The 13,232-nt window shown below is 36.7% G+C and overlaps 1 protein-coding gene across 1 annotated transcript in view; it reads right to left on the bottom strand.

The window, feature by feature from the left end:
* The window catches only part of LOC127956544 (proton myo-inositol cotransporter-like), a 74,900-nt gene extending 64,693 nt beyond the window's left edge, over positions 1-10,207 (bottom strand). The window contains exons 1-3 of the mRNA XM_052554576.1: positions 9,489-10,207; positions 2,853-3,012; positions 1,291-1,499 (exon numbers count right to left, since the gene is read on the bottom strand). Coding sequence (XP_052410536.1) covers positions 1,291-1,499; positions 2,853-3,012; positions 9,489-10,023 — 904 coding nt within the window. The 5' untranslated portion in view covers positions 10,024-10,207. The remainder of the gene's footprint in view (positions 1-1,290; positions 1,500-2,852; positions 3,013-9,488) is intronic.
* Positions 10,208-13,232: the final 3,025 nt, after the last annotated feature.

Genomic DNA, 13,232 nt, shown 5'->3' with positions numbered 1-13,232 from the left:
GCCTCTTCAGTCTGTAGTTATGGACCTCTGAATCAGATGTAATTAAAGAAAAAAGCAATCCACTTTCCAAGATCCACTGCTCTTCCCAAACATTTTAGATTCTGTATGAGACTAGCTACCACATTTTTAATTACTTTCATTTGTTTTTCGTACATTCATAAAGATTGAAAGAATAGTGTGCTGATACAGAGGTTGCCAAGTTGTTGTACTGTTGCTTTGCTAGTAGATGTTCCAACTCAATTGCTGCATCCAGATTTTGGACGGGATCACATGAGCTTCACTAACTGTAGACGTTAAACGTCCATTACTCTTTAAATTGCACAAATTTAAATTGAACTTTGAAAATATGCCCAATGGAAACATGTCAATTTCGCAAAAACGCCTATATATCATTAAAAAAAGAAAATGCTTGCATACGGTTGTTTTTCAGGCAATTAAAAAATTACCTGTTTTATGTAAATGTACAATTTACAGGTCACCTGGACTACATAAAAGTCACATGATCATTCTTTATTGTACTATAACCACCAAGAAACACCTCAAACGGGGCAGTTCTCAAATATAAGGAGCTTTCCTGGCCATTTATGGTTTAATAACATCTTATTTACACTGCACAAATCTGTGGCGCCCAGAGCTGATCACAGCCTCTCTAGTCAATGATTTATACCAGCTGCGTTGCGACACGTTTTAGAAACAGCTCTCCATGCATGCCTTTTGTCTCCTTCAATAAAAATAATGGTTGGTGTGGTGGATGTGATGTATGTAAACCTACCAAAATCTATCACCATGACTAGTGACAAGAGCAAAACAAATATGTTTTATTATGACTTTTATAAAATGTCACAAAGGTCTTGTACAAATCTGTAATGGAAACACATCTACTGTCTGCAATTTGTAGTTTCTATAGTTGGAACCTGGGACTACTGGAACCTAAATGACTGAACTGCTTTTTTATGTGCATTCTGTCACCAATGCACATGGAGCATTGCATCAAAATACTCTGTACCACAATTCATTATTGACCATTCCTTTAGGTCACCACAACTTTGATGCATCGGAAGCAGTTTCTGATGCCCATTTTACCCTACTTCACCAATTCCTATTGAAAACAAATGACTTCTGGGTACTTTGATGCTGCAAATGTTAATGCTTCTTAGGTTTACCAATATCCATACAGTGTTCTCTTGTGTACTTGAGTACTTTCCATAGTTTAATGACAACACTGAACCATGCCTGTAATTGTGTTTCTTTTAGTTATTTGCATATGTGCGTGCAAGACTATTTTCTCACCTCCTCCACAGTCTTTTTCCTCCTCTTCAATGCTGCTTTTGATAGTATCATACTCCTCGTCAATGTTCTGGTTGCCACGGATTTGGCTGAGTACGCGCCGGGCCTTCTGGGTAAGACCTTTCTGGATGAGCCAGCGAGGACTCTCGGGTAGGAAAAGGAACCCTAGGAACTGAAGCAATGCAGGGACCACTGAAAGACCCAGCATATATCTAAACAGATGAAAAAGAAACAATATTGGAAGAGAAATTAGAGAAATTGAAGGAAAAAAAAAATTTCTTAATAAGAATACACATACATCCTCAGCTGGTGCCTACGCTTTGTTGCTAATTTATGAGTCTTCGACTGATTTGAACAAAACATGATTTTAATGGTAAAATGGTATAGACTGTTTTTATAACAATCCCAGTTCTGAATCTATGGCAGAAATAAACAGAATTTGATTATGTTAAAGATAATTAAATTATCTGTATTCCATTTTTTTTTATTCCTTTAACAAGATTACAGTGCAAATCTTCTATTTCCACTGAAACAATTCGTCTGCTTGTTTTCCACACTCTCATCATTGTATGGATTATAAAATGGGGCTGCATGAATCAAACTAAATTTAGTACGACTTACAGTTAAAAATTTCAATGTGAATACATTTTGTTTACTAGATTTTTTACAAACTTTACTTTGATTCTCAAGTAAATGTATGGTGTTTAATGGAGTTTCCATATACATATCAGATCAGATTTACCAGAAGTAGTTGCCAGTAAAGCCAATCCATCATAACGAGTCAGCATTAAAAGTCGTAATAACTCATACAGGTAACAAAATCATAAAAACGTAGTTGACTCATACTAAACAATCGAAACATTAACCTATTAAGTTTAATAAAATATATAAACATGGATTACTGAGTTGTGGTCATGACAGTTTGTTGGTTAAGCAGTTAACCTTTCATTTACATAGAGTGATTTGTGGTTTTGCTGCTTGGGTAGATAAAAGTAAATGGCAACATTTCCATCAAGTAGATATTATCTTTATAACATTTTCGCTCCCAGAGCAACATCTGCAGAGACTGAGGAGGGTATTTTACAGCTGGTTTAATGTTTATTTTGTATTGTTCGGAAGGTTTATATTAACAGGCTATAGAGATTGAGAATGATGCAATTTACAAAATCTGCTCTACAGGAAAATTCTTTTCAGTAGGCCTGAGGTTCACATAACACAGAGGTAGTCAATTCAACACAGTGAATAGATTATCTTATCACATTTAATTCAGACTGCAAGCTTGAATCTCATTAACTGCTTATACCACGGTGCCATAGACTATGAGCATCATGAAAATCATTCAGTTTCACTAATTCTCAAAAAAAAAAAAAAAAAAAAAAAAAAATATAATAATAATAATAATAATAATAATAATAATAATAATAATAATAATAATATATATATATATATATATATATATATAGTTCCATATTTGATCCACAGCAAATAAATAAGAACAATTCTAGATTCAGTGCAAATTCTGCAACTGGGCCACTCATAAAGATATTGCTTTTTGATGGTCATACCTCCAGCCTTCATGCTGCATGTAGCTGAAGGCCCCATCAATAACACTGGCTATGAATTGGCCTGCTGTGATGAATAGAGTGTTGATAGTGACCAGGCGTCCTCTCAGGTGGGGCGGTGAGGTTTCAGCAATGTACACAGGAACAGTCATGGATGCAATACCTGAAAGCGTAGATATATAGCAATCAAAACTATACTCTGGTTAGAAAGTGTAATTACAAAAGGCACACATGTACCTTAAAGGAACAAGTCACTCAAAAATTAAAATTCTACCCTTTAACCTCTTGTTCCAAACACGTAGAATGTTCTTTCTTCAGTGGAACACAAAACTGGAAAACCATTAAGAATACTTTCTGCTCTTCTCCATAATGTAAATGAATGGGGACTAGGACTCTTAAATGAAATACATGAACCATAAACATTTCATAAAATAATCATGAAGTATCCCATATGATTTTACACCATAATTTGGTATTGGTTTGTGGGTTTTTTCTTTTCTTTTTTTGCAATTTTGGAGGTTGACAGTTCAAGCTCCATTCGCTTTCATTATATTCAGTTTTTCTAATTTTGTTTCACACAATACTACTACTACTTCTAATATATATCTGAAACAACATACCTGTATAGGTCATTATGACAACTTTTGATGAACTTCTTGATTTTAATGAAAAAAAGTTTAATGTTACATGTAAATGAGCAAATATGCATGCTTGCGTCTAAATTTAATACTGTATTCATGCACCACACAATAAATTTCCCGAACCCTGAAAGCTTTATTACACTGACATTGTCTCAGATCTACAAAAGACCTCATCTTGTGGGCTTTGTCAGAGGGTTACACACAGGAATATGTGACATGCATAGCGAACATGCTTTGTGTACCAGAGTTCCCTACCAATCACATGGCTCTCAAGAGAACAATGATGATCCAGCCAAGCCATATCCGTCTCATTTCCACCAATTACATCACAGATGTGTCATATTATGCAAATGTTCAGCAAGCAAGTGATTTCTGGAATCATAAGGACACCATGAAATGAGAATTTGCTTCCAACAGACTGGGATGGGAAGGAAAATTTCAATGTGGTGCGACAGGACCAATGTTGACATGATATTTACACAGGAGAGCAAACAAAAAGACCATGCCCACATTTATCTGACAAGGTCTACGACATAACTGCTCGCTATAAAGTCTATTAATAGCCCTGGTTCACTGTCGCTCTCGTTGCCCGGCAGACAACGCACCTGTTGCCATGGGAACGCCTCGCTGCTTGCCTCACAAGGAGGTTAATCAATACTGTGATACGGCAGCTGTTATTGGCATTTCTTTTACGTTTTGAAAGAAGGATGTGATTTCACATGAGCAAAGGATGTATTCTCCTCAGTGATGCAGGTTATGCAACAATGCCATTCACAGACAAATCTTTCTTTCTTTTTTGTGTGGGAAGACCACAATTATGTCACACGAAAGGATCGTTCAAAATGACAAAGATGTCTGTGTGGAGAATATGATATTTGTTTGATAAACATGCCACCTCATTTTTCACATTTGGACAAAACATCAAAATGTTCACCTATACAGTGAAACCAAAACTCTCCCAGTTTCATGTTTTTTTTTTTTCTCCAAAAAGTACCTATACATACAGTACATTTCACTTCAGTTTCCAGCTGAGCTTAACACTAGTGGTAATAAAATACCAACTACTTTTATTCTTGCTCACACAAATTATGATTACAGAATCATATTATAAATTGGCATCAAATAATCAGTCATGTACAGTAAGTTGCCCAACACCAGGACATATTTTATGGACTTCACCAAATACATTAGTAGGTGTCTATTTTAGACCAAATCTTATTCCAAATCACATGCACAATTAGCGCCATGTCATGTTGATTTCATGTATTATTTTTATTAGCTGGTCAGCAGAGGTGGAAAGTTACAAATTACATTTACTCGCGTTACTGTAATTGAGTAGCTTTTTTGTGTACTTCTACTTTTTAAAGCTTTTTTTTTTAAATCTGTAATTTTACTTTTACTTAATAAATTAATGAATCGCTCCTTGGAAACTACTGCAGGAAATAATGGGCAGGAAACTAAACTGGCGTTAAAATCACAAGAAAGATGCAGATGAACAAGATGTAAACCGAAATGGAAGCCCCTAATATTCTGCTGTTGAACTCAAATGAAATGAAGTAAAGCCCTGGCCATATTTATGTTCTATTATGCAGTGTAAGCTGTGTTTACCTATGGAGACCAAACTAGCAGCTTATAAAATCTCGATATCAACCCTTTCCGAGAATGTACGAATGTGCATCGTTGCATTTGTGGTTAAAATTAAGCTTTGACAATGACAGTTTAGCAACAGTCTTTGCACGAATTAGTCAAAAAGACAGTGGTGCAGGATGTGCGATATATATACTCTGCGATAATATCGTAATTGTTGTTTTAACAATGTGTGATTTTACATTATGAGTATTTTGCCAAAAACCAAACAAAACACTCGTACAGATCCATGAGTTCTAGTAGATTAGTGCACGTGTGCATTTAGAGTGCGTTCACTCAGTGCAGTTTTTTCTCCAAAAATCAGCTTCATCATATATAGATTTTATATAGATTTTATCAGTTCAATAAACAATAAGTAAATTAAGATTTTAGACACCATATTGCCTGTTTTCGACAACAAAAATAATTCCAAACACAGCCAAGGTAGCACAGTTGTGCATCTCTGAGCAATGGCGTTCGATATATATACGTTCCTACGTTCGATATATATACTCTGCGATAATAGCGTAATTGTTGTTTTAACAATGTGTGATTTTACATTATCAGTATTTTGCATAAACCCAAACAAAACACTCCTACAGATCCATGATTAGATCAATGTTAAACACTATTGCTAAAAATGGTTCTCATTCAAATGAAACATTTTCATAAACTATGTGTATCTGTTTTTGAGCATGTAGTTAGCTCAGCAGCTAACTCTATAATCAACTATGAGCCTGGGGCGAGTTATTACTGTGCTGCTGGTAACAAGGTTTCTATGCTGAAGTAGAAAAATAACATACGAAGGTAGATACGTAAACAGACAGCGAGTCAGCTCACTAGGCTTTGAAGTGTCAATATGTAGCTATGTACCGAAAACACAAACAAATGAATCACAGTTTACGTGGATATTGATGTTGCATGAGAGATACTGTGTGTTGAGTGTTATATTTCAACATTAATGGCCATCAGTAAATCTGCTTTAGAGTGCTAGGGAATACTTAGCAAGTATCAATTCACTGACATCAGTATACAAAATAAGATTTCGCGAGTAGAGTACATCACAATATCAATACTGCAGCTCGGCCCTAAAGATGTAACAGTCAGTCGGAGGAAGTGGCGGTTGTCTAAGTTGTTGTGGTGTTTTGTGTATGTCTGCTAAATAAACTGTAGTTGCTTTTGCTTAGGTTTACTCTTCTATAGCTGTAAAACTAGAGAGCGGACTCATTAGTGTGAGACTCCCAACTGAAGCTGTAGCAGTCCTCTATTATTTGAGACAGGGATTTAACGGAAAAACACATCCACTTCATTCAGCAGACTACCCCAGACACTCAACGTGAGAGGCCATCGTTTTAATGGCCTTTCACTCCACAAGGATAGTGGAGTCATGGAGACAGCAGGCGTTTGCTAGAAGAGTTTAGCTTCTTCTCTGATCACGCCAGACCAACTGAGCTGTTACTTTACACCATCTGTGATTAGCACAAGGCTCTGTGCCCGGTTTGAAGGAACATTAAGGTGAGGAATTGCCCAAATCCTTTGAGATGGGGTTTCCAAACACTGCATTAATGGCTTGACACACATAACGAAAGAACATACACCTACAGTGTCCTGTATTTTGCTGTCTAAACTATGCTAAATAAAGATAATGGGCTGAGGAAAAGGTCATCATTTTGATGGTTCAACTGATCCTGGTTTTGCCCTCTGCTGGTTTTGTGTTTTTGCAAAGGTCAGTGTGGAAGTAATTGGGCTCAATCGCTTAAACCAGAAGTCAGTGGTCAATTATCAGATCAGTGACCTTTCAAAAAAGTTACAAGACAAATTATTCCTAAAAATAATTGAAAATAGACTTGAAATGGAAAAAATACATTACATATTCCAATTTCTTGAAGATAAGTATGCATGGTTATTGACTATTATACACAGATAAACAATGATAGGCTTTAAAAGTAATAGTGCAAAATATCTTTGCAAATATGGATTATGGTCTACGGAGTGTAATGGGTCAAATAGTGACTCTCTGGATTTAAGCAATCAAGAAGGCATTAGTTAGCCAGACAATATAAGGATTGAGAAAACACCAATCTTCCCTAATGACAGTGTGTAATCCTAGACAATAAGCATCAGGCAAAATTGCTCTTTCCAAATGCTCACAGGATATCCAGCTGATTCTTGGAAGCTCTGTACATACATTAATGAGAAATACCACTTGAGCTACTGGAGCTCTGTCAGTCTTACCACCCAATCAAATCATGTGAATCCTTCTGCCTCTGTGCTAATTGCCGGTGATAAAAATAGGTCTGAATTTTCAATGAAATGCTGCATGAAATTTGATCAAAGCCTGTGCTCTTACACTATGACTCACTTGGGTTCCTTTTAAGCAAAGCAATTAAAAAGACTGTTTACAATCCTTTAGGAAAATCAACCACATTTAACATACATTAAATAGCCTAACTGTTTGCATTTATTGAAACATTACATAAAAGACCAAAAAAAAGTTTCATTTCCCAGAGTTCCCAACTCCAAAACAGCTGAGCCAGCTAATCAAGGACTGCTTTAGAAAGCCGAAAGTTTAGGCTGCTGACTTCTTGCCTCGCTGCCTTATCAGGCAATGACATTGCAGGCAGCATTTGCACGCAAATTAACCTCAAGAAACGGACTTCTGAGGCACAGTAACGATTTAATAATCTACAACAATTAGAGTGAGCAAATATTTTATTACTATAATAGTAATGGAAAAAGTTGGCCAAAAACACAAACTGAGCACCAGCTGCAACTTTCAGCAGCTTCTTTATATTTTTTGCTCAACGGTTAAAGAACAGAACGCTTAGGAATGATTTCCATGTTGTACAGTGAGAGAGGTTCAAAGATTCAGGCCATTGTCCTGGTCTTGCAACCAAAGAGAGCCTACGATACAGCATGATCGCACATGATCGTACAGTGTGTTTGCTGTTTTGATTCACGTTTAATAACCAATCAATAAAAATGTGACACAAAATCAATGCAACATCGTGGTAAAACTTAAAGCTGCTTACCTCAAGCACTTATCCCTTTCTCTTTCACTGCACACAAGAAAATTACAACTGCTAAAATGTGATTTATCATACTCTTTTGTTTTTTACTACTAGCGCATGTTTATGACATTTTATTCTTCTATAGGAACATGTCTCGCAGCGTACAAATCAACAAGTGTCCTACCCTGCATTCCATTCGGAAGGGCTCATCTATGCCCTAATCCATTCAAAGGGTTTACCCTCCGGAGTGAGAGCTTCGAAGGGTTGTAGGGGACCAATCAACTGTATCTTGAAGGGCCCTTCTGCGTCATCTCCATGTGCCACAATGGAGGCACCATCATCATGCAAAGAATCTGTGCAAAGGATCATGGGAGCCCAAAGTGTCCACCAGTTGTACGCTTTGAAACCCTTCATTCCAAAGGGCCCTTTGAAGTGGCCAGTTTTGAGCACTTTGGTTTGGAACTTCCCTTCAATATGGTTGGTCTACATAAAAGTCGTAGCCAAGTTTATTAGATGCATGTCACACAATGTGACAAGCAATTATCTTATAAGATTGCTAACATCCTGCAGTGTGTTTAGGGCTTAAGTTCTCTGTGTTTGTGTGTGTGTGTGTATGCTGATTGGTAAATGGTGAACAGGTGTGAGTGCAAACAAGATTCAGTGGTCCAAGAAATTGGAACAGAGGGTTTCTGGAGAAGGAGAATCCGAAGCCGATGAGGGCTTGACAAATAAAAATCTAAACAGAGTGAAGTAAATATAAGCAATTTGTAAGAAAATTATTTTATAAATGTTTTAAAAATTAAAACTCTTCCCCAGTTTATGCATAATTTCAACACAAAAAAAATAATTTTGCATCTGTTGCATGTAGTTTATTTAAAAAAGGTAACTTTATAAAGTGTTTCATATGGTTTTATTGACGTCTAAAATGTTATATTCTAATACTAAATTAACCTTATCACATATATTTAAAAAAAACTGTACATGTGTGTGTAATCTTAAATGCTTCCTATGGTAACATCTACAGTAAGTTAATTTTATTTTTATTTTTATTTTACCATAACTGAATGAATCTAAATAGCCTGTTAGGTTAAGCCAACAATATTTAAGGATAAAATCAGGTACAGATAACTCTTTAGGATGACTCATTTTACAGTAAAGTGATATTTTACCATGACTTTATTTATAAATCAACTTGATGTATAATCATTTGTAGGCTTTATGTTATGCATTTAAATTGCTTAAATCGATTAAAACTCAAAGACAATAGGACAAGACTCCAAACAACCTAAAATTTACTATAGTAACTTTTCTGATGCCAGAGCACTTGATGATTTAGCATCGGTCAGGTGTGTCTCACTCACCCAACCCAAGTCCCACTATGAGCCGTCCAACCAGCAGAGCCTCCTTATTAGGCGCAGATCCCAACACTATCGCCCCGATGGCGAAGGTGAAGCTGGCCATGAGGATGCACACCCGCCGCCCGAACAGTCCGTTGAGATACCCGCCGAGCAGCGCGGACACCGCCGCCGCGGCAACAGTCCCGGACACCAGCAGCTCTTGCCACAGGGCACTTACATTCATGTCCCTCTTGAGCAAAAGCATCGCTCCGGACACCACCCCGGTGTCATATCCGAACAGAAAGCCGCCGATAGCGGAGAACACGGCCAGGACGTAGACGAATCCCGGCGTGACATCCTGCTGGAACTGTTTGCGCGCCGCACGCTCCAGGTCCGCCGGCGCGGGGGACGTCGCTGAGGGACCGGCGCTGCTGAGGCTGGCGCTGGACGGAGCTTTGATGAGACTCCGCTCTCCATCATCCGATGCTCGCTTCTTCCTCTCGCCCATCAGGTTGCTCATACTACGCAGATTATAGTCATCGCTGGATTTGCGTGACATAAGTGAAAAGCGAGAATAAATGTGCAGAGTGAGTCAAAGAGGGTGAACTGGAGAAGAGGGCTGACGTGAGTCTAGCTTGGCGTGCTGTTGTTTTGTTGGTGTGGTTTTATGAATGGTCTGTCCGGTCTGACTCCTCACAAGTTGTGTCACGCCTCTGTGCTTGAAGTCTGGAGGACCAGAGATGAGCGTGAAGGCAAAGGTAGAGCTCAGCGTCATCGTGACGTGCGCATGGCGTCAAAGAACTACACATCAACACACATGTGCATAGAAGTACATCTATTTGCCAAATAGCTTCTTCTTCTTCTTAATCTCACAACACCGTAAAAAAATATTTATGTATTTATATTTATGTGGAATTATTTTTTACTCTTTTATAGTGAATATTAAAATTACATTTATTTATTTATTTATTTAAGCCCTCCATAATAGACAACAAGCCAGATAGCCAGTGGTGCCCGCAGAAAATTTTAATATGGGTGACCAGATGAGGCCACAGTAAATCCTAGGGTGGCACATTTAATATTTAAAAAGGGTTTGCAACATTGACAAAAAAAATTATATCTCTGGGATTTTATTGATAACAATAATTAGACAATATTTTGCTGAGTTTATTATTTTGCTGCTTATATATATATATATATATATATATATATATATATATATATACACACACACACACAAACACACACACACACACAACAATTACTATGAGTTGTTTTCCACATCTTTGCGTATATGAGAAAGTAATTTATGTTGCAGACATAACTTCTTTTGAGTGTTTTATTATAATTTTTTTTAGTTTTTTTAAAAGGCATCGAATATCGGAATGACCCAGATATTAAATTATTTGTCATTTAGAACCTGTCAGTCATCCTGTAATTGCAGTTTAATTATGTTTCATTTAGAAAATGACCTGACCATTGAGTACTTAATAAATCTTTATCTAAATCTTTATAAATCTGATAAATTTTAAATCTTTCACAGCAAATCATAAACTGATATTGAAATTTGTTCATGTAAAAAATGTTTCTAATTAATTAATTTACTTATTATAATTTTTTACAAAAACTTTTACAGTGTCTACTTGAAAAGCAAAACATTTCTGATAGCGATTAAACGGTTTTGGTTAACTAATTTTACTGGGGGGGGTTAATTGGTAAAATTTTTCATGCTTCATGCTTTGATAATGGTTCTTGGAGCCTGAAGATTTTAATTAACTTAATGCATGAAATGAAATAAAAATGCATTTGCTTTTAAATTCAGTTCAGTCTTACTGGAACTGAACAAAAATCATTTTGTATCCACTTGTATTTATTTTTTCTATTTTATTTTATGTGTCTGGCATGTTTTATAGACCCAAATGTAAAATCAAATTGAACTTCTGCTGCACATACAGGATAAATAAGAATTACTGTTATTGTTGTAAAGGACTGTGATAACAAACAATGGACAGTGAATGCTATTGGTGGGCTTTTTAATTGACAGTTGAAACTACGAATCAGTACAGCTTTAGCGTCATCGGAAAGTAGTTCCGCCAAAGGATATAGAAGTGTGTTGCATCAGAAAGTTTAGTGCGGAGCTAATGAATGTTCTCCAAAAGTTTATTTCAAGTGTGTGCGTGCAGCTAGAAGTAAGTTTAAATGTTCTTATCTTTGTTATTAATACATTTGTGTATTGTTGCGGTTTAATTTAATCACAGACTTCAGATATTAATGGCACTACTGTATGCGTGTGTACAAAGATTCAGCAATTGCCATTCCTTTGTGTGAATTAATGTAATTATGATAGTTCATGACAGCTGTTTATATGCTTATCAGACCTGTTATGTGGATTATATGCTTATTTGCATGCGTACCTAAATGCCTCAAGATTAACGTTCTAAAATTGCACCGTCATTTGTTTACATAAAACCGCCGGAATGGCGCTAATAATGTTACGGCCGCGGGTTCGAGTCCCGCTCAGAGCAGTCTGTACATAATGTTGATTTATTGTAATTATACATTGAATATAGTTAATCCTATTTAATGCCTTTTGTAACTATATAATATTGTTGTAAATTTTTATTGTTGTTATACTTATTATTGTGTACCTTTTATTTACCATTATTGTGTGTATCCTTTCAGAACCACACATACCCATCTACAGTGGAGAATAAAAATTAAAGAAGAAACATCAGAGTCATTGCATTCTAACCGGATGTGCCATAGTGATTGCAAACCTTTACTAACCAGCCCCAAATAAATACCTCAAAACAGTTATCCCCAGACATGTATGTTTCCACAGCTCTGTGAAAAGCTGGGCCTGTCTGCACTTAGTATGATAATTCTAGGCTGTCATGTCCATATTAGCAGTTCCCACTGGAAAATAGTATTCATCAGAGTTTGTTCTTTAATAGCTCAGGAAGATACATTCATATTTATGTCTCATTTAAGTCTCCTTAAATACAAACAGGCACAAATCTATGTAATAGAGACAATACTTAACATATAGTACATTAAACTCTTCTGACACCAGAGGAAGCATATTATTATTATTATTATTATTATTATTATTATTATTTTCTGGAAGGAAAAATTTGATCTCTTTTTAGGAGAAACAAAAATCAACCAACATGTTTTGCAACAACACGTCTCAGGTATGAATGTAACCATGGTTCCCTGAGTAGGGAACGAGATACTGCATCCTCTAGGGGTTGCTATGGGGGATACCTACCTAAGAACGGCTAAGATCCTAGCATTTTATACCAAGTATTGCCTGTCACACAGGGCCCACCGCTTGCTTTCGCATAAGCTTGCTGGAGGAGCTGTCTCAACAGATCTCTAGTAGCAACACCCTGTTTAGATAGGTTTTCGAGGATACTTGGTGGAGTGCACCCAAGATGAATGGAACTTTTACCAACTCGAGAAACGGCATGAAGCAACCGCGCGAATTGCTCACAATATAAGATTTTAGAAAGAACGCAGAGTACTAGCATGCACACTTACCATAGAATGCATTTTCAAATACTGTTCTAAGGAGGGGCTCTCGTGGCACTCTGATAGAGCAGCTCATAAATATAGTATCATATCATAGTGTATCATAGTGATGCTTGAAGTGTATAAACAAATACACACTGGATGAATGGAGCCCAAGGAACCAAGGTCTAATCATCTCAAGAAAGGGTATAAGGCGGAGTGCGCAACCCTTACCAAACAAGATTTCAGAAAGTG

Source organism: Carassius gibelio, chromosome B4, assembly GCF_023724105.1.
Source record: "Carassius gibelio isolate Cgi1373 ecotype wild population from Czech Republic chromosome B4, carGib1.2-hapl.c, whole genome shotgun sequence".
NCBI lineage: Eukaryota > Metazoa > Chordata > Actinopteri > Cypriniformes > Cyprinidae > Carassius > Carassius gibelio.
This window is presented reverse-complemented; position numbering and strand designations above follow the sequence as displayed.